Raw genomic sequence first — 20,592 nt, 5'->3', positions numbered from 1 at the left:
ATGGGAAGTTTGCTGTTTTGTAGGGTGTGAGTAGGGAATAGCCCATTCCTACCCAGGCAGAGTTTTGTATTTGTAATATAGAGACTAGTCCCATTCTTGTTTCTTAAAACTGCCCAAGTTCCCAGATCCCTGAATTGCTTCAGCTTCACTAGCAGGATCTGAGCACAACATGCTGTGAAAAACAGCTTTTTATTGAGAAGAAATCCTTTTAGTCTTAAGAGGAGGTATCTTGGCTTCCAACATAACATGAAGCTTTTACTTGAGCAGTGTTACAGACGGTAAGTTAATGCTGTCAAGGTAACAGGCCCCGCCCCCTCCGCGCCCCGCCCCTCCCACGAACTCTGTGCACAGCGGGTGCTCGCCCCGCCCCTGGTCGGAAGCCGCGGCTCTAAAACCAAAAGCCCTTCCCCACAGAGCCGGAAGTTGGAGAGCGCGGAGCCGAGGTCCCCAGTGGCGCCTAAGCTTCCTTCTAGAGTAAGTTTGCAGAGCTCGCCACCCCTCCAGTCCCCACCTCCGCCCCCGCTCACTCGTCCTCATGGTGCGGGAATTGCCAGCGACTTGAAAACCCTGGCACCAGGTGCTCGGCCCCGAATAAACGCTGCCGCTGCCGTTGGGGCCCAGTTATCTTTTCTTTTGGGTCTTAAGTGTTGCTGAGGCGGTATCGGCCCTCGGTTCGCGTAGACACCGCCTCTGGCGACGTTTTCCTACTTAACACCCTTTTTGAGGACTGGCCTCGCCCAGTAAAGCCCTCTCTCGCGAGTTGGAGTCGCGCCCGCCGCGTTGCCTTCTCGACCGCTGGAGGCAGAGCCCAGATAGGCCGCGCGCCCTCTCTCTGGTCCTGGGATTCCGTAGAGGCCGCCCTGCTCCTGAGCCCCCTCCCTCCCAGCCCCTCTGTCCTCGCGTCTCCTGAGGCCGCACCTTCTGCCCCGCAGCAGCCCCCTTTCCTGTCAGCCCGTCCCCTCACCCCGCATAGGGTAGGTGACCTGAGCCAGCCATGTGACAGCCAGTGCTGTTGCATGCCCGATTCAACTCGGGGGAAAAAGGTGCTCTTCCGGTCCGGGGGCGTCTCGTTCTGTCGCCAACTCAGTAAATTCAGGAGGCTGGAGGATCAGGAGAAGCAGATCCTCAGTCAGAAGGACTGAGAGAAATAACTGAAACTGAGGAGAAAAGCATCAGGGAGAACCAATGGGAAAACTGAGAATGGCTGAGGGACTTGCAAAGGGATAGTCAAGTCAAAGAGGTTAAGCCTTGAAAATAGCCAAGTGAGTAAAATAGAGAAGTATTAGTAAATTAGAAAGCCAGATCTCCAGGGACTGGGAAACAGCATAGGGAGAACTGCCCTGTCTCAGTGATGGGAGTGGGGAGGCGAAGGACGATGAGGGACATCAGAGGTGGAGAGTCCCTAACTGGGTTTAGGCCGGGTTTGAGTCCTGGCCTCTTCGGTTAGAGTCCCGAGTTGTGTTTTCACCCGGTTGGAGTCCCGCCACATGGGTTCAAGTCTCAATCTGAGGTGGCCGGTTTTCAGGTGCTGGCAGAGAAAGGTAAGGAGCAGAGGAAGAAAGGGCTGGAAGGAAGCATAGCCACATGGCCTGCCAGAGAGTGGGGAGGAAGGGAGAGTCACAGCGAGAGAAGGGGAGTAATTTGGAGCGCAGAGAGGGAGCCGAAATGGGGGAAGAAAGAGGCAGACATAGGTATGGATTTTTGAAAGACTCAGGAAGGTTGGAGAGAGAGATTTCGAGGGGGAACGACTTGCAGCCGCCTGGGACAGGACACGTTTGAGGGAGGAAATAGGACAGGAGCAGCAGGAGAGCAGAGGGGGAGAAAAAGAGACACCGAGACCCAGATGAAATAGGGAGCTAGGTGAACAGAGGGGTAAGCTCGATCCAGGTGTGGCCACTTGTTTGGACACAGATGATCTTTTTAGTTATGCAGAGGAGAATGAGAATTTCAAAACTCCTGTCTATAAGGCTTGTGTCTTTTTTTATTACTTGTGGCAGAAGATGACTTTCATTTGCAAACCCTGTTGAGCCTGGGGCAGTGGCTTGATTCACTGAGTTGTGAGTGACCCCCTTCCCTGGTCCTATCATAAGATAGAGGTCAGGGAAGAAGAGACCTGGGGCAAGAAATGACTGACTCTAGAGTGTCACTCTGTGGTAGCATTTTTTTTTTTAATGAATTTTTTTGGCTGTGCTGTGCCATGGGCTCAGGAGTTGTGGCTCCCAGGTTCTAAAGCACAGGCTCAGTAGTTGTGCACCGGCTTAGCTGCTTGTACTTGTGGGATCTTCCTGAACCAGGGATAGAACCCATGTCCCCTGCATTGTCAGGCAGATTCTTATCCACTGTATCATTATTGGGTAGTATTTTTAAAGGAACACTTTTTATTTTTAAACTGATTCACATTTTCTCCTTTCTTTATGAATGGTGCTTTTTGTAGCTTGGAAAAGGTCTTAATTCATTCAGTTTCTGTACTGATTTTTAACTTCAGAAATAAGCTTTTTTAGTTTCCAGTATTCTACTCTTATCCTTTTCTAAATATGATTATTCTCCACAATTTTTTAAACTTTGACACCAGATTTTTAGATTAAAAATAATTCTCAGGGTTTTTTTTTCAAATTTTTTTCAGATTCATCCTTGCCTGAGTGCTTTCTTCCCTTCGTCTCATACATTTGAAATTTTCTTTGGTAAGTAGTAAATCACCTTAGACTATTTTGTGCCATACTTAGCAAAAATGTCACCTCGTTTATCAGTTCTAATGAGGTAGATGAGCCTAGAGTCTATTATACAGAGTGAAATAAGTCAGAAAGAGAAAGACAAATACTGTATATTAATGCAGGTATATGGAATGTAGAAAGATGGTACCAGTGATCCTACATGCAGGGCAACAAAGGGAGACACAGATGTAAAGAACAGACTTTTGGACTCAGTGGGAGAAGGTGAGGGTGGGATGATTTGAGAGAATAGCACTGAAACATGTAAATTACCATGTGTAAAACAGAATTATCAGTGCCAGTTCAATGCACGAAGCAGGGCACCCAAAGCCAGTGCTCTGGAACAACCCAGAGAGATCTTGTGAGGAGGGAGGTGGAAGAGGGTTCAGAATGGGGGGGGGGGGCGGGGCGGTGGCGCTGCTTCTGCTGCTAAGTCGTGTCAGTCGTGTCTGACTCTGTGCGACCCCGTAGATGACAGCCCAACAGACTCCTCTGTCCCTGGGATTCTCCAGGCAAGAATACTGGCATGGGTTGCCATTTCCTTCTCCAATGCATGCAAGTGAAAAGTGAAAGTGAAGTCGCTCAGTTGTGTCCAACTCTTACACTTTTTAGTGACCCCATGGACTGCAGCCTACCAGGCTCCACCATCCATGGGATTTTCCAGGCAAGAGTACTGGAGTGGGGTGCCATTATAGTCACTAGCAGTCTGTTAATGAAGGAAAGGAAGGTTTTAAAACTCAGAATGGCACCAGGCCCTTCATCCATAAAATGCATTTTGGGATAATCTTGGCAGCAGATGATTCATCCCAGGCTGTAAAATGATTAACTTGAATCTTGTTGAAGGGCAGATTACCATACAAATAGTTTTGTTTACATAGATTAGGGGAACAATATCTGAGTATAACATACTGGTTTGTGAAGTAGGTTCTCAGCCATTAGGCGGAACCAACTTGAAGAGAGTCTGGGGTAAGTGCATAGTCCATTCACATAGCTTAAGACTAACATTTCCATAAGAAAAATGCATTGGTTAACTCAAGGTTTGAGAATAGTTAACTTCAGGTGAAACCAGGTGTCATTATGGCAACACATATGTTAAGAGAAACCTCCTTTTAAATTTGTATAGAGAAGGACAGAAGTATTGCTAGTTTGTTTCCTCCTGCCGCTTAAGAGAGAGAAAAATGTCTGATACTTACAGCCTATTTCTTCCATTTGGAGACCCCTGGCCTTCCTGTCTGTTACCCTCTCAGTCCCCCCTTTTCTTTTAGAAGAATTATGTTGCCTAGGAAAAAGGGGCATTGTTCTCATTCCATAACTGCTTCCGAGCTGACAAGGGGCATTGTCCTTAAATTGGTGAGGCAACATATTCTCACCGAAGATGTCTGATCCAGGGCCCCCAAATAGTAGTTGGAAGCAGCTGCAGCAGTAGCAGGAGTTTGAGCAACTATTGCAGGAAGGGGGACCCCTTCCAGGGTCCGAAACTGAACTCTTGTCTAACAATCGGAAATGACTTGTCTGAGGAGACACATGTGCTGACAAAGCAAGAGATTTTATTGGGAAAGGGCACTTGGGTGGAGAGCAGTAGGGTAAGGGAACCCAGGAGAACTGCTCTGCCATGTGGCTTGCAGTCTTGGGTTTTATGGTGATGAGATTAGTTTCTGGGTGGTCTTTGGCCAATCATTCTAATTTGGAGTCTTTCCTGGTGGCGCATGCATCTCTCAGCCAAGATGGATGCTAGCGAGAGAGATTCTGGGACGTGGACAGACACTCCATGTCTCCTTTCGACCTTTTTGGAACTCTTCAGGTTGGTGGTGGTTCATTAGTTCGGTATTCCTTATCAGGATCTCCTGTCATAAAACAACTCATGCAAATGGTAACTATGGTACCTGGCCAGGGTGAGCAGTTTCAATCAGTGTGCTTCCCCTAACACAGCCATTTGTAACTTAAAAGCTTTCATGCAACTAGAAACAAATCCAGTTACACAGTTACAGATGCAGGGAGCAAACAGCAAAAACAAAACAGTCAGAATTATTGTTAAGATAGTTTTCCACCATGGGGCACTAGTTAACATCTCCCAAAATGAGGCAGTTCAGGCTTCAGGAATATGCATAGCCTCAATCATCTTGTTCATGTGTTTAATAATATGAATAACATTAGTGCTCATAACAGGTATATATATACAGCATTGGGTATGAATAATGGCACAAGTTCCTCCTTCGCAGGTGTCAGAATATCTAAAGCCAATCTGTTTTGTAAAACTACCTTTCTAATTTGTGCTTGTTCAGCATTAAGAGCTGAAATAGCTTTTTGAGAATCTTGTAATGCCTGTTGAGTAAAATTAGTCAAAGCATCCACTCGTAGCATAACATCTGTAGTTCCCAAAGAGGGAACAAAGACTGCAGCCAAATAATGATACCAGTGAAGTACAGACCTTGCCCACCGAGTTTTCAGGTGGGGTAAATTAGCAGGCTTTTCTGGGAGCTCTGAAAATATAAAGCCATGAGTAAAGGCTAGACCCAGGGTGCATCTCCCTATCCAACCAAGGGGAGGCCATGCCTATAGGTAAGAGCCATATATCCAATAGGTCCCGTTTGGAGCAAGCCAGCTGACTGAGATATCCAGTCCCAGTTAGTGCCTGGCTAGACAAAGGGAGGACCTGAATTGGGGTTGGAAAACATGGGAATGATTATATTGCATACTTCCTGAGGCAAAAATCCCAATTGTTTCCAATCATTGCAGTGAAGTTGTTGGTTAACTTTTGGGATTAGCTCTGTTTGTTCTCAGCATATAGGGGCAGTAGATAATAGACGTCCCTTTTCAGGAGTTAGCCATATAACCTCATCCCATATTTGATAAACGTCAGGTAAAAAACCATTAGATCCAGACCTATTTGCCTTATGTGTAGTGAAATAGTCATTAAACTGAGACAATGTATAATCAAAATTAAAAGTCACGTTATGTCCATAGTTAAAGTACAAAGTGGTGCACCAGTCCATTTTAGGGTTGGTAGATGTTATCAGATGAAGAAGAGGCATCACATATGATTGTTGTGGAAGGTATTTGCAGACTTGGAGAAAGTCTTTTTCTGGAAGTGGAGATGTCCACCACAAAAGCCTTTCATGATGAAGAGGGGAGCACTCCACAGACCCAGCAGTTAGACCAATTGTGGAATGCAGCGTAGGAGTGAGCCCAGGACAAGAAGACATTCTCTTGAGGATCAAACAGCACACTCAGGATTTTTGGAGTCAGCAGAAGTAGGCTCACATAGATTATCAGGCCCATCTGAAAAGTACAAAGTCATAGCATAGAAAGTAAAGACATAAAATGAAGTCAGTTAGTTCTGTTCAGGGTGACACTTCTTAACTCAAGTGTGATGTACCCATGAATAAATTCCTGGCACTTTGACAGCTGTGAAAGAAGAAAGAACTACCTGGTAAGGGCCTTCCCAGATGGGCTTGAGGGATGGGCCCCCAGATCCCAATGTTTTTATGAGGACCTCGGTTCCTTTCTCAAATAGAGGCTTGCTTGACTCAGAGGCTGGATCAGGAGTCATCTCCCAGAGTTTGTTATTGCCTGTTGAAAAGCTGAGAGCTGAGTTATATAACTAGTTTAATTCCAAGGCTTCAGGGTCTATAATGATGTCTGTGCATAAGAAAGGCCTTCCATAACTACATTCAAAGGGGGACAGTCCCTCCTTTTGGGGGGCAGTTCAAGCCCTCATTAAAGCTATGGGTAGGACTTTAATCCCGTTGTTCTGCGTCTCTTGAGTTAATTTGCGCAGATGTCTTTTGATAATGTCATTAGATTTTTCAACCTTTCCTGAGGATTGGGGTCTCCAGGAACAGTGTAAGTGATATTCTATTTCTAGAGCTTTAGATACCCCCTGAGTTAGAGCAGCTTTAAATGCAGAGCCATTGTCACTCTGAAGGCTCCATGGCAGCCCAAACCTGGGGATAATTTCATGGATTAAAATCTTTGTAACCTCCTTACCCTGCTTACTATGACAGGGAAAAGCCTCCATCCATCCAGTAAAAGCATCTACCCAAACTTGTAAGCAAGAATATCAATTAGCTTTTGGTCTAGGAGTAAAATCAATTTCCCAGCCCTCTCCAGGATACTTTCCACTTCATTGTAACCCAGATATTGCTAGCTTCTCAGTCTTTGGGTTATGTTTCTGATGAACCTCACACCTTTTGATAATGTTCTTTAAAGTTTTCATTACATTTTTACCTTCAGACAAATGAGAAGGCATCTGGTAAGTACTCTCTGCACCCAAATGAAAACGCTGGTGTAAACCCTTAAGAATTTTCCATTGAGCATTTTCAGGAATTATTAATCGTCCATCCTCAGACTGTAACCATCCTTTATGTGTAATCTTTGCTCGTCTTTTCTCATGTCGTTCTAATTCTTCCTCAGTATATTATGGTTTTTCCTGTTCCACAGGATCTGTCCAGATCAAAGGCGTCTACAGTTAAGGGGTTTCATAAAGTACCAGCTTTTCTGGCTTGGCAGTCAGCCAGCTGATTATCTTCAGTTGCTTTACTCCCATCCCTGCTGTGCCCTTTGCAATGCAAAACAGCTACTTCTTTAGGACAATATATAGCAGGTAAACTGAGAAGGCAGTGGCACCCCACTCCAGTACTCTTGCCTAGAAAATCCCATGGACCAAGGAGCTTGGTAGGCTGCAGTCCATGGGTCGCTAAGAGTCAGACATGATTGAGCGACTTCACTTTCGCTTTTCACTTTTATGCATTGGAGAAGGAAATGGCAACCCACTCCAGTGTTCTTGCCTGGGGAATCCCAGGGACAGGGGAACCTGGTGGACTGCCGTCTGTGGGGTTGCACAGAGTCAGACACAACTGAAGCAACTTAGCAGCAGCATAGCAGTTAAAAGTCTCTCAATCTCTCTGAAATGCTTAATAGTTTCTCCTGTTGCTGTTTTAAACTGTCTTTCTTTCCATATTGCAGCATGAGCATGTATAGTCAAATAAGCATACTTAGAATCCATGTAGATATTTACTCGCTGCCCTTTGCTTAACTCTAGAGCTCGGGTCAGAGCCACAAGCTCCATTAACTGAGCACTGGTTCCCTGGAGGAGAGATTTTGTTTCTGAAACCTGTTCAGCAGTCACCATGGTGTGACCTGCTTTATGCTTTCCATCCCGAACAAAAGAACTGCCATCTGTAAATACTTCCATGTCAGGATTGTCTAATGGGGTATCCATTAGATCCTCCCAAGCTGCATAGTTTAAATTTAGGAATTGGGAACAATTGTGATCAGGTGTTTCATTTTCCTTCTCAGGAAGGAAAGTGGCAGGATTTAAATGTCCACAGACTTTTAAGCTAAGTTACTGGTCCTTCTAACAACAAAGACTGATATTTAAGAAGCCTACTGTCTGTCATCCAAATATTAACCTTAGAATTTAAGATTCCACCCACATATGAGAAGTCAGGACAGTAAGATTTCGTTGATTAATTATTTTTAAAGCTTCAGGTGCTAATAAAGCCACTGCCCCAATTACTCTTAGGCAGTGGGGCCACCCATGTGAAATTACATCTAATTTTCTGCTTAGATAAGCAATAGGGTGCTGGTGAGGCCCTCGGGCTTGTGTCAAAATTCCCAAGGCCACACCTTTTCTTTCGGTGACAAATTAAATTCTGACCCTGTGGGCAAGCTCAAAGTGATAGCTTGCAGGAGGGCAGTCTGAAGAACCTTAAAAGCCTTTTGAGTATCTGGAGACCAAAGCAGTTTGTCTGTTTGGGCCTGCTGAGTTTCAGCTATAAGTTTATATAAAGGCCGGGCAAGTTCCCCATAACCCGGAATCCAAATATGACAGTAGCCTGTGATTCCCAGAAATCTTCTCAATTGTCTTAAAGTCATAGGTAGGGGGTAATTTAGTACAGGTTTAATTTTCTCAGGGCCTATGGCCCTAGTCCCTTCTGATATGATTAGGCCCAGATATCTAACAGATTGTTGACAAAGCTGAGCCTTTTCTCTTGATGCCTTATAACTGCAGCCTGCCAGAACGCTTAAGAAATCTTCTGAGGCTCCTGAACAAGCTTCCTCTGTCTCAGCACAGAGCAAAATATCATCTACATATTGTAACACCACCGCTTTGGAGCTATTAGTTTGGTAGATCCCGTGACAAACTTTGTCCAAATAAGTGAGGATTGTCACAAAATCCCGGGGGCAAAACTGTCCAGGTTAACTGAGAAGCTGGCTGCATAGGGTCTTCAAAGGCAAATAGAAATTGACTTTCCTCCACCAAAGGCACAGAATAGAAAGCATCTTTCAAATCAATTACTGAGAAATATTTGGGTCATTCAGGAATTTCAGACAATAGAGTATAAGGATTAGGCACCATGAGGTGTGAAGGAACTACAGCCTCATTTATTATTTGTAAATCTTGAACTAGTCTCCATTTACCATTTGATTTCTTTATACGCAAAATAGGAGTGTTGCATGGACTGTTACAGGGAACTAATAGTCCCTGTTCCTTTAAATTTTCGATGATGGGTTTTAGCCCTTAACCTCAGGTTTCAGTGGATACTGCTTCTTATGTGGAAATAAATGGGTCTTTGAGCTTGACAACTACAAGAATAGCATTTTGTGCTCGACCCACAGATTTTCCATCAGCCCATACTCTAGGATTTACATTTTGTTCAACTAAAGGGAGAGAAAGGGAGGGCTCCATATTTATGAAAACAGAGGCATGGACCTTGTTCAGTATATTCCTCCCCAAAAATGGTGAGGGAGACTCTGGCATGATCAGAAGCTCATGTGAAGATAGCCCAGAATCTCAGTTACAACATAAAGAATAACTGAAATAATACCCTTTGGCTCGTCCAGACAGTCCCCTTATGGAAGTGGATCGGGAAGGAAGTGGGCCAGGGGCTTCAGTAAACACGGACTATGTTGCCCAGTATCTAAAAGGAAATCGATGGCTTGGCCCCCCACAGTTATTAATACCTGGGGTTCCTCAGGAGTAATTAGGACAGAAGCTAGTGTGGGAACCCCCAGGCACCTTCAGTCCTGATTGTCTTGAGAGTCTGACCCCAGGTGTCATTATGACAACCCAGTATTTTAAGAGAAACCTCCTTTTAGATTTGTATAGCAAAGGAAAATAAAAAATCGCTAGTTTGTTTCCTCCTGCTGCTTAAGAGAGAAAAAAGTATCTGACACTTGCAGCCTGTTTCCTCCCTTTGGAGACCCCTGGCCTTCCTGCCTGTTACTCTATCAACATCTTGTAATAAAATAGACATATTTTCAACTGTGGTTTTACCAAAGACATGAATTGTGTGTATGTGTTTATGTGTGCACACACAAATGGATATTTCTGGTCTCAGCTCTTTACCAGAGGATAATGGAGGTATGACATTAAATCTTGTGAAATTAAAGGCATTTCTTTGAAAAATAGGAAAATAAAAGAACATTTAACATGATAAAACCAAAAAAATGCTTCATTCTTCCCTTTCAAAAAAAGAAAAACACCTAGTTTAACTGGTAAGTCTAATGGTCTGTTTTCTCCATTTTCTGTGATCAGTGGAAAAAAGTGAGCTGTGCAGTAATATGAAGATGTTTCCCTCAGGCCCCTTTTGACTTTTCTGTGCAAATGAGAAAAGATGGGCTACATTGACCTGGAACCTTCCGACAGAGCCTCTCTCTTCATAATGAAAAAGATTGCTCAGATCCTATTTCCAAGCTGAGCCCTTACAATGTTTTTTGTACCAGTGGATGTATATTTGCATTCTGTATTTTTAAAATATTTTACTGCAATCATATAATAAAGAATTATCTGCTTGGTATCAGTTTGACCCAATCTTGAAAGAAAAGTTTCGTTTGCTCAGATACATGACAGATGTTCCTGGTCTTAAATGGAATGAGCAATAAGGACAAACTTGGGCCACTTGCCCTTCAGCCTCCCATTTCATTATTCAGTTATACCCGGTTCTCTTCACTCAGCTCAGAGCTTCTCATAAATGGCTTCTCTCTGGGCCTGAGGGAGCGCACTTGTAACATGCAGATGAGAGACTAGACCGGAATCTCTGAGCATGAGCAACACTGACCCCTGAAATGATTAGCCAGTTGGCTCTGTGTCTGTGTGTTGCAGTTCCGGATTGGAGGAAGTTTCTGGTGGTGATTAAAATTTTAAATAAATCCCAGTCCTCCGTGAATGAAAAACGAAAAGGAAAACTGTAGGATGGAGGCAGGATCACAGGCTCAGAATTAGATGACTTCTATGAATGAGGCTAAAGCTGAATGGAGATTTTTTTTTTTTTACATCCTGACGTTCAGACCTCCACTAGCTTTCATTTGTTCTTGGGTCAAAAGCTTGACTCCTCGCTGTTTCTCCACAGCCCTCTGTCAAGCTCAGGGCCCTATCAGTGTCTCCAGCCTCATCCTGGGAGTTGACCCTTTGCTCATGGTTCAGCCTGTCGAGGTTGCATTTACCTTTTCTCTGTTTCCAAATACCCAAACCATTTCTGTCTGACATTGTAGTTCCTTTTCTCACCTTCAGGTCACCGTGCCTCAGGCCCTTTGTCACCCTTCAAGTCTAGGCTCAGAGAGGTCTCCCCATCCCCTCCTAACAGTCTCTCTCATGTTACCCAGGTTTATTGCCTGAGTATCAATTGCCATCAGGAGAAATCAATGCCGTTCTTCATGGGTTATTTTGAGTCCTTCCTTGTTCCCCTCTTTTTAGGGCTCATAGTGTTCCTCTTCTTCCCAGCATGGCTGTAGTACCTGTTACTGGAAATGTCTTTAGATGACAGGACTATGGGTTGGGCTGAATAATCCTCAGGGAAGACCAAGAGAACAGGGCAGGTGATGAAGATGTTTCCCATGTTCTGGACATTTCAGCTGTAATTGATCTTTACCCCATGTGACTACTTAATTACTCAAAAGATGAGCCAAGTAATATAGGAAGTTCTGAAAAGCCTTGCAGAACTGGTGTCCTCGAGCAGTGGGCTAAGATGTCCCCATGTTTCGTCTGCTGGATTTCATCCTCTGCAGCCCCCAGATCTAAGCTCTGTCCAACCAGTACCAGTCACCATCGTGGACAGCAGCTTTGCCATCTAAGAGTTCATGTGCTCAGTGTCAGCACTGTGATTTCAGTGCACTTAGGATGAGCAAAAATCCAAAACCTAATGGGGCAGGAAGGAGACGCTGCCCCCTGCACCCCCTAAGAGCTAGAATATCTTCCATGTAGGTGTGGATGGAGAAAACAGGAGATAGTGAGACCTGGAGACCCTTGCTTTGAGACTTCCTCATCTCAAATGCCTTTGTAGGTGGACTCTATAATGTCCCCAGGTGGTGGCAGACTTTCGCAGGAGGGCCAGTCTCTTGATTTTCATACTGCATGTGCAGTGTCCTTTGGGTGGTAGCTTGTGGGCACTCCTCTTGTGATCCCCTTTGCCAGGAAACCCATGTGCGCTTTAGTTTTGCTTAGTCCAGTCATCAGGGAGGAGAGGCAGACAAATGGGGAAAGTGGAGGGAGCCTGGTGGGGTCTGCAGGAGGCTTGTGGCAGTACTTGGGGGCATCAAGATGAGCCCAGTGAGTGGAGTGTGTGCCCATCCCAAGTGTAGTTGCAGGGACAAGGGGTGTGTGGATCTTTAGAAGAGAATGTCTCCGTTCAAGCTGGAGCACCTGGAAGCAGGTTTGTTGGAGAGTCCGCATGGAGTGGTTTGAGGTTCTACTGCCTGAGCTTGTGTTCCCCAGGACAGCAGTGCTGAGGCTGACATGTGCCTGCACAAGTTTGATTTGACAACTCGTGACCACACGTGAGCAGCTATGAAAGACGTGGAATTCAGCCGAGAAAAGTCTTTCCCACTGTTAGAATGGTGGCCTGGGCTGAGCCCTCAGACACCTGTGGGTGAAGGAAGATGGGAGCCTTGGGCTTGAGGGGCTGGTTCTAGCAGGTGCCCCCAGCATCCACTCCACTCCCTGGCTTTTGTTGGCTCTTTTAGCAGGCAGGCAGCGTAGAGTAACAGGCAAAATCTCAGGTCATTTTTTGCATCAAATTTGGTATCATTATGTACTTGGGGTTGCCAGTGCAGAAAGGTTCATGTACATTTGGGACGATGCAAGGAGAATCTGGAGTGTTTCCTTGGAAGATGCTGAGGTCCAGTGGGCCATGTGCATCATTGGAATTATCCCTCTTTTTCATAGTCTTTGGAGATTTCGATGTTTGACCTGGATCACTCACTGTAAATGAAAATATGGTGTCATGTGTCTGTGGATCCTTGGGTGTCCTCTTTTGTATTTTGCCTCATGCATGAGCAATCAGGGCTTGGAATGCTTTATGTTTGTATAAGAGGGTTAGAGGCTCATTATGGGCTCTGTGGAGACTCTGCTGGACACCATGAAAGTTTGTAAGTTTGTTTGAGTCCTGCTGGGAAAATGGGAGTACTAAGGTTAAGATCACAGAATGCTTGTTACAAGGTGGCCCTACACGGTAGGGATCTCTGGGTCCAACCTGAGAAGAGTCATAAAGTCCTGTGACGTTGGAGAGGATGGCTCCAGAAAATCAGAGGGCAGTGATGCCACAGTGATCTGCAGCCTGGAGGCCTGTCCTCTAGAAGATGCAGCTGCAACTGTCTTGCTGCCAGGCTGGGTTCTGTGTTATCCCCTCCTGTCCCTCCCAAAATAAGCACACATACAGGCACAGTACAGAAAACGTGGAATCTTAACTACACTGTTGTTGGTAATGTAAATGGTATTGCCATGTTGGAAAATAAAAGTTCCTTCACAAATCAATATAGAACAGGCCTACAGTCTGTCAAACCCATTTCTCACAGATATCCAAAGGAAAAGCAATCAGTTTTTCAGGGATATGTCCACAGTTCCATGAGTGTGACTGGATTGGCAGTAGCCAAGGCATAGACACAGCCCAGATGTCTCTTGACAAAAGAATAGGTTACAAAAGTGTGGTATAGAAATATTTATTATATACTTATATTAATGAATGATTTTTTCTCTGTATATAAATATAAAAAATCAAGTATCCTGCATTTATGCCAGAATGAATGAACCTAGAGAACATGACAAAGGAGGGCAGACCCTATGTCGAAACTAGAATTGTCACACTCATAGAGCCATCGAGTAATAAGGCTGTTACCAGAAGCTGGGTAGAGGGGGAAATGAGGCACTGGTAGTCAAAGAGTAGAGATTTTCCATTGTAAAATAAGTACGTTCTGGGGATCTGAGGTACTACATGCTGCTGGTAGCGTTTCTATATCCTTGAAATTCACCCAGAGAAAAAAATAATACAGAGTAGTCATAGGTGGATATGTAACTTACTCCACTATAATAATTATTCATTGTATGAGTCTATCACATGATCACTTTGTACACAGTACATTTATACCATTTTTGTTAGTTACACCTTAGTAAGGCTGGGAAAGAAAAAGAGAATTGGTGGGGGAGGGGTGCTTTTCTCTGAATGGTGCTCAGTCCAGGCTTCACGTTTCATTGAGGATGTGTTTTGCATACAGATATCCCGGAATCCAGCTCCAGCAGCCAGGAAATCAGCCTGAAGAGATGAGCGGTGTCGGTGGAGAATGATGCAGCCTCTGACTCAGGGTAAGGGACTGCATGTTTATTTCAAGCTTCAGGTTCTCCTTTATACTTTGACAAAAGCATTAGGTCAGAGGTTTGGCATTTTCAGTTTCCCCTCACCCAGATTTATTGCCTCCATAAAACATTGTTGCCCTTCAAACAGAGCTTCTGCTTCAGGGATTCTCTCAGAATCCTGTTTACTTTAACTTGTGATTACATTGTAACTCATGCTTATGTCTGGGCTGCATACCACATTACTCAGTTTATTTCTTACCTTTCTAAATCCTGTTTGCCCCTAGAATCTTAAGCACACTATCTCCTAAAAAGGCTTCTAGCTATTAATATCTCTGAAATTCCTGATCTGTATAAGCTATAGTAAAACACACTAGCACTACCACATTCCTTAAATTTTTAGCTTCTAACTATTCTTCAGTTCATTTCAGTTCAGTCTCTCAACTGGAATTCCCTCACCTCCACTAGCTTTGTTCATAGTAATGCTTTCTAAGGCCCACTTGACTTCACATTCCAGGATGTCTGGCTCTAGATGAGTGATCATACCGTCGTGATTATCCAGGTCGTGAAGATCTTTTTTGTACAGTTCTTCTGTGTATTCTTGCCACCTCTTCTTAATATCTTCTCCTTCCATTAGGTCCATACCATTTCTGTCCTTTATTGAGCCCATCTTTGCATGAAATGTTCCCTTGGTATCTCTAATGTTCTTGAAGAGATCTCTAGTCTTTCCCATTCCGTTGTTTTCCTCTATTTCTTTGCATTGATCACTGAAGAAGGCTTTCTTATCTCTTCTTGCTATTCTTTGAAACTCTGCATTCAGATGCTTATATCTTTCTTTTTCTCCTTTGCTTTTTGCTTCTCTTCTTTTCACAGCTATTTTTAAGACCTCCCCTGACAGCCATTTTGCTTTTTTGCATTTCTTTTCCATGGGGATGGTCTTGATCCGTGTCTCCTGTACAATGTTATGAACCTCATCCTGTAGTTCATCACTCTATCTATCAGATCTAGGCCCTTAAATCTATTTCTCACTTCCACTGTATAATCCTAAGGGATTTGATTTAGGTCATACCTGAATGGTCTAGTGGTTTTCCCTACTTTCTTCAATTTAATTCTGAATTTGGTAATAAGGAGTTCATGATCTGAGCCACAGTCAGCTCCCAGTCTTGTTTTTGTTGACTGTATAGAGATTCTCCATCTTTGGCTGCAAAGAATATAATCAGTCTGATTTCGGTGTTGACCATCTGGTGATGTCCATGTGTAGAGTCTTCTCTTGTGTTGTTGGAAGAGGATGTTGCTATGACCAGTGCATTGTCTTGGCAAAACTCTATTAGTCTTTGCCCTGCTTCATTCCGCATTCCAAGGCCAAAGTTGCCTGTTACTCCAGGTGTTTCTTGACTTCCTACTTTTGCATTCCAGTTCCCTATAATGAAAAGGACATCTTTTTTGGGTGTTAGGTCTAAAAGGTCTTGTAAGTCTTCATAGGACCGTCCAACTTCAGCTTCTTCAGCATTACTGGTTGGGGCATAGACTTGGATAACTGTGATATTGAATGGTTTGCCTTGGAAATGAACAGAGATCATTCTGTCGTTTTTGAGATTGCACCCAAGTACTGCAGTTTGGACTCTTATGTTGACCATGATGGCCACTCCATTTCTTAATTATTCCTAAACCCTAAATTCAGTAAACTTCCTTTGCCATTAACATTTCCCTCACAAATATGTCTTAGATGACAATCCTTCCCATGGTGTCAAGCTGCAGCCTACATGATCATCCTGGAATACTCTTTGTAAAGATCCTTGAACAAATGTCAGTGGTTAACTTTATGGATTATTCTCTGAGCACAACTGCAGGAGGCTTTGTGCCTTCTCATGCTCTTCTCAAGGACTATAAGCACTTTAACATTCTTTTCAGTCAACTCACCTGAGGAAAGGAAATAACAAGTCAGAATCACAAGACCTAACTCCTACATTCCAGCTCCGTGCTTGCGGGACAAGTAGAGGGGGTTGGGGCCATGCCTCCATTTTGTCAGTAATGCCTAACATGGCTCCTGACACACATGTTTTGTACCCTCTGACCAAAGATTCCCTTACAGGTAGTTTGTGTTGGTCCCCAGCTCGAGAATGTTTAAGATGGCCCACTTGAATCCAGTCTGGATCCCTCACTGAGCATCAGAACTCATGAGTCCTCCCAGTCCTGAGGGCTGAGATCCTGGCCGAGGAGGGGGTGCTCCGTTCTGAGTGGGGATGGATCAGGGCCTGATATGTGACCTGAAGGAGATTGCCTGGTCAGTGGTGGTGCCTCCTGCTGCTGTGTACATGAGGCGTCAGCAGGAGGGGAGTGTGATCCGAGGGAATGTGTGGGAAAGTCCCATGTTGGTCTCTCTGAGGGAGTTGACTGTCCTGAGTCCCTCCTGAGACAATTCCACAGGGAACTGTTTGTTCCACATTGTGACGGTTTCCCTGTGTGTGTGGTTGGGGCTCAGGAAGGGGATGTGTTGACTCTAAGCATTAAACAGCATGTTTTCAACTTTGAAGATAGACCTCTGAAAACTCATGTTGCCTGAGGAAGCCCTGAAGTTAAGGAAGAGGAAAGAAAAGGAATCAGGCATGGCTCGCTCTCAGGTAAGGTCATATTTAGTCTGTCCTTCTTGAAATGCCCTTCTCTGGACTCGCTAATCGTGTCTGACTCTGGAGTGTCCTGTGTGACTCCTGTACATGCACACTCACCTGAAGCCTTCCCTCAGGCCCTGTCGTCTCCACTTAGATCCCATCTCCCCATGACCCGCTGACCAGGCCCTTGTGAGGAGGCTCCCCTGGGCACTGTCCTGGGCAGGGCTTCTCACCCATGGGTTGGATATGGGGTCTCAGTGCTGTTGGGCAGCAGGGGTTGCTTAGGGCCTATCTGGATGCGCTGTCTGCTCTGTCAACCATGGCAAGGAAACTGCCCATGGAAGTCAGGTGTTAGTATGCACAATAGCTGGTTAAATCTGGGAAACAGATCAATTGAGCCTGTCTTTTCCCTTTTGTGTATCTTGACATTCTTGTGAATATACGTTACATATACACAAAGAATTATTTCTGAGTACTTTGTTCTGTTCAGTTGGTTTATTTGTCTGTTTTTATACCAGTACCGCATCACCTTGATTACCTTGTAATAGGTGTTGAAAAAGAAAGACCTCCATCTTCCTTCTTCAAGAGTTTTGCTGTTTGCTCTTAGAATAGTTCTGTGACTTTCACGATGTTTTATTCTGCTTCTACAATGATTGTCATGGCAGTTTTGATAATGAGTTAATTGGTTGATTGACTGTTTGTGTGGTTATTAAAGAATCTTTTTGATATTAAATGTTTCTTTTGTAATCTTCATGATTTTTACTGATGAAACTTTGTCATGTGGGAAAGAAGAAACATTTACTTCTTTTTCAATTTGGGGACCTTTGATTTCCTTTTCTCATCTACTTGCTCGAAGGGTTTCAGTGCTTTGTTGAACTGTAGTGCAGAGTGTGCATTCTTGCCTTCTTCTTAACCTCGGAGGAAAAGCTTTCATTCTTTCCCCATTGCTGTGCTCTTTTCATAATGGCATTTATTATGTTGATGTTGGTATAATTTATTGTTTGTAGTTTGTTGAGTGTTCCATCTTGAAAGGTTGTCAAAATGTTGTGGAATGTTTTTTTCCTGCATCAAGATGATCCTGTTTTTTTTCCCCTTTAATCTGTTAATGTAGTGTGTCATATTAATTGATTTTTGTATGTTGACTTCTCCTTGCCTTATATGAATAAAATCCACTTGGTTATGGTGTCAGATCTTTTTATTTATTTATTTAAATTATTTTAATTGAAGGATAATGGCTTCACAGAACTTGTTGTTTTCTGCCAAATACCAACATGAATCAGCCATAGGTATACATATGTCCCCTCCCTCCCATCTTCCTCCGTATCCCACCCCTGTAGGTTGTTAGAGAGCCCCTCTTTGAGTTCCCTGAGTCATTCAGCAAATTCGCATTGGCTCTCTACTTCATATATGGTAATGTAAGTTTCCGTGTTACTCTCTCCATACATCTCACCCTCTCCTTCCTCCCCTCCCCCCTCCATCTGTTCTCTGTGTCTGTTTCTTCAGATCTTTTTAATATGTGTTGAAGTTGGTTTGCAGGTATTTTAATTTTACATCAGTATTCATCAGGGGTATTGGTTTCTAGTTTTCCTTTCTTGTGTCTTTGGGAAATCATCAAACTATTAGAATCATCCTTGCTTCATAGAATTAGCAGGATTAGTGGTAATTCTTTTGTATATGTTTGGTAGAATTTGGTCCTGTATTTTTCTTAGAGGTTTCTGACTACTTTTTAAATCTCTCTAGTTATAATGGGCTTCTCTGATGGCTCAAATCATAAAGAATCTGCCTTCAGTGCGGGAGACCCAGGTTCTTTCCCTGGGTCAGAAGATTCCCTGGAGAAAGGAATGGCTGTCTAGTCCAGTATTCTTGTCTGGAGAAATTCCATGGACAGAGGAGCCTTGTGGGCTACAGTGTGTGAGGTCACAAAGAGTCAGACACACCTGAGTGGCTAACACTTTCACTTTCAACACTTCTCAACTTTTTTCTTAATAAGTAAAATAGTTTGTATGTTTCTAAGAATTTGCCAGTATCTTCTATATACTGTCACTTATAGGCATTATTGGTCATAGTACTTCCTTATCTTTAGAAACTTTCTTTGACATGAGTTGTAATCACTCCTGTTTCATATCTGTTTTTAATTATTTGGATCATTTTTTCTCTTGTCCTTAGTCTAGGTGGGGGTTTTCCTATACAAGTTTTTCAAAATATCAACTCTTGGGTTTGTTGATTTTTATATTTTTCTACTTTCTATTGTACCTCTGGTTTAATCTTTCTTATTTACATGTTTCCTTCTGCTAAACTTGAGTTTAGTTTGTTTTCTGTTTTCTGCTTCCTAGAGGACTAAAAATAGATTTCAGATTTAAGATCTTTTTTTTTTTTTTTGACTGTAAGCATTTAACCTTTCAGGCTTTCCTTTTAGTACAGTGGTCTTTGTGTGTTATAAATTTTGTAATGTCTTTTCCTTTTGATCCATGTATTTAAAATTTTCCATGTGATTTTTTTCTTAGACCCATTTGTGGTGTAAGAGTGAGTTTTTTAATGTCCACATTTGAGGAATTTTCTTTTTTTCTTGTGTTTATTTCGTTGTTGTTAGGGAAGATACGTTTATGGTACCAGTCTCTTAAAACGGTTAATTTTGGCCTAACATATGTTCTCTCATAGAGAATGGTTTATGTGTCCTTGAGATACATGTGTTTTATGCTTTTGTTGTGCCGTGATCTGTACATGCCTGTTCAATGTTTGCTTCATTTTTCTGAAATATCTAATGTTCAGTTCAGTTCAATCACTCAGTCGTGTCCGACTCTTTGCGACCCCATGAATCACAGAACGCCAGGCCTCCCTGTTAATCACCGTCTCCTGGAGTTCACTCAGACTCACGTCCATCGAGTCCGTGATGCCATCCAGCCATCTCATCCTCTGTCGTCCCCTTCTCCTCCTGCCCCCAATCCCTCCCAGCATCAGAATCTTTTCCAGTGAGTCACCTCTTCGCGTGAGGTGGCCAAAGTACTGGAGTTTCAGCTTTAGCATCATTCCTTCCAAAGAAATCCCAGGGCTGATCTCCTTCAGGATGGACTGGTTGGATCTCCTTGCAGTCCAAGGGACTCTCAAGAGTCTTCTCCAACACCGCAGTTCAAAAGCATCCATTTTTCGGCGCTCAGCCTTCTTCACAGTCCAACTCTCACATCCATACATGACCACTGGAAAAACCATAGCCTTGACTAGACGGACCTTAGTTGGCAAAGTAATGTTTCTGCTTTTGAATATACTTAGATGTATATATATTTTTACTTGTTACAGCTTTTTGGTAAATTGACCGTTTTATCATTATACAATATTTATCTCATTGCACTTTTTTTCTTCAGTTCATTTTGTCTGATATAGCAGTCTCCCCTGCTCTCTTTAGGATGGGCTGTCTTTTTCCATCCTTTCACTTTTCACCTTTCCATGTCCTTAGGTTTGTGAGTACTACCTGTTTCAACTCTCTGACAAACTCTGTGTCTCTTGCCCTGTGTTTTACCTCCTCTTACTTCTTCTATTCGCCCGTCCTCATGTGCATCCTATGGTGGTGAAAGACAGGCACCCTGGACAGCTCCTTTCATGCCACTGTAATTTCAGAAGGAATGTATTGAATGTTTCCTTCCTATCATGATGTTTCTTCAGATAGTCTTGGTTAATAACTAAATCTTTTTCCATATTCTTTTCTGACATGATA

General features: G+C 43.5%; 2 protein-coding genes across 4 annotated transcripts in view; both read left to right on the top strand.

The window, feature by feature from the left end:
• LOC102170775 (zinc finger protein 665-like) overlaps window positions 421–20,592 on the top strand; it is a 36,629-nt gene continuing 16,457 nt past the window's right edge. The window contains exons 1-4 of one of the 3 annotated variants that reach the window (XM_018062979.1): window positions 421–474; window positions 2,624–2,681; window positions 14,199–14,286; window positions 16,813–16,895. In XM_018062979.1, the coding sequence (XP_017918468.1) occupies window positions 16,827–16,895 (69 nt within the window). In that variant the 5' untranslated portion in view covers window positions 421–474; window positions 2,624–2,681; window positions 14,199–14,286; window positions 16,813–16,826. Of the gene's footprint in view, window positions 475–2,623; window positions 2,682–14,198; window positions 14,287–16,808; window positions 16,896–20,592 lie in introns of all 3 variants that reach the window. The other 2 variants (XM_018062978.1, XM_018062981.1) reach the window with 2 other exon arrangements.
• The window catches only part of LOC102175383 (zinc finger protein 347-like), a 98,265-nt gene continuing 78,127 nt past the window's right edge, over window positions 455–20,592 (top strand). Inside the window, exon 1 of the mRNA XM_018063003.1 lies at window positions 455–474. The gene's annotated coding sequence lies outside the window, so the exon portion shown is untranslated. The remainder of the gene's footprint in view (window positions 475–20,592) is intronic.

This window comes from Capra hircus, chromosome 18, assembly GCF_001704415.2.
Source record: "Capra hircus breed San Clemente chromosome 18, ASM170441v1, whole genome shotgun sequence".
NCBI classification, from domain to species: domain Eukaryota; kingdom Metazoa; phylum Chordata; class Mammalia; order Artiodactyla; family Bovidae; genus Capra; species Capra hircus.
The sequence above is the reverse complement of the archived record's forward strand: the minus strand, read 5'-3'. Positions and strand labels throughout refer to the sequence as shown.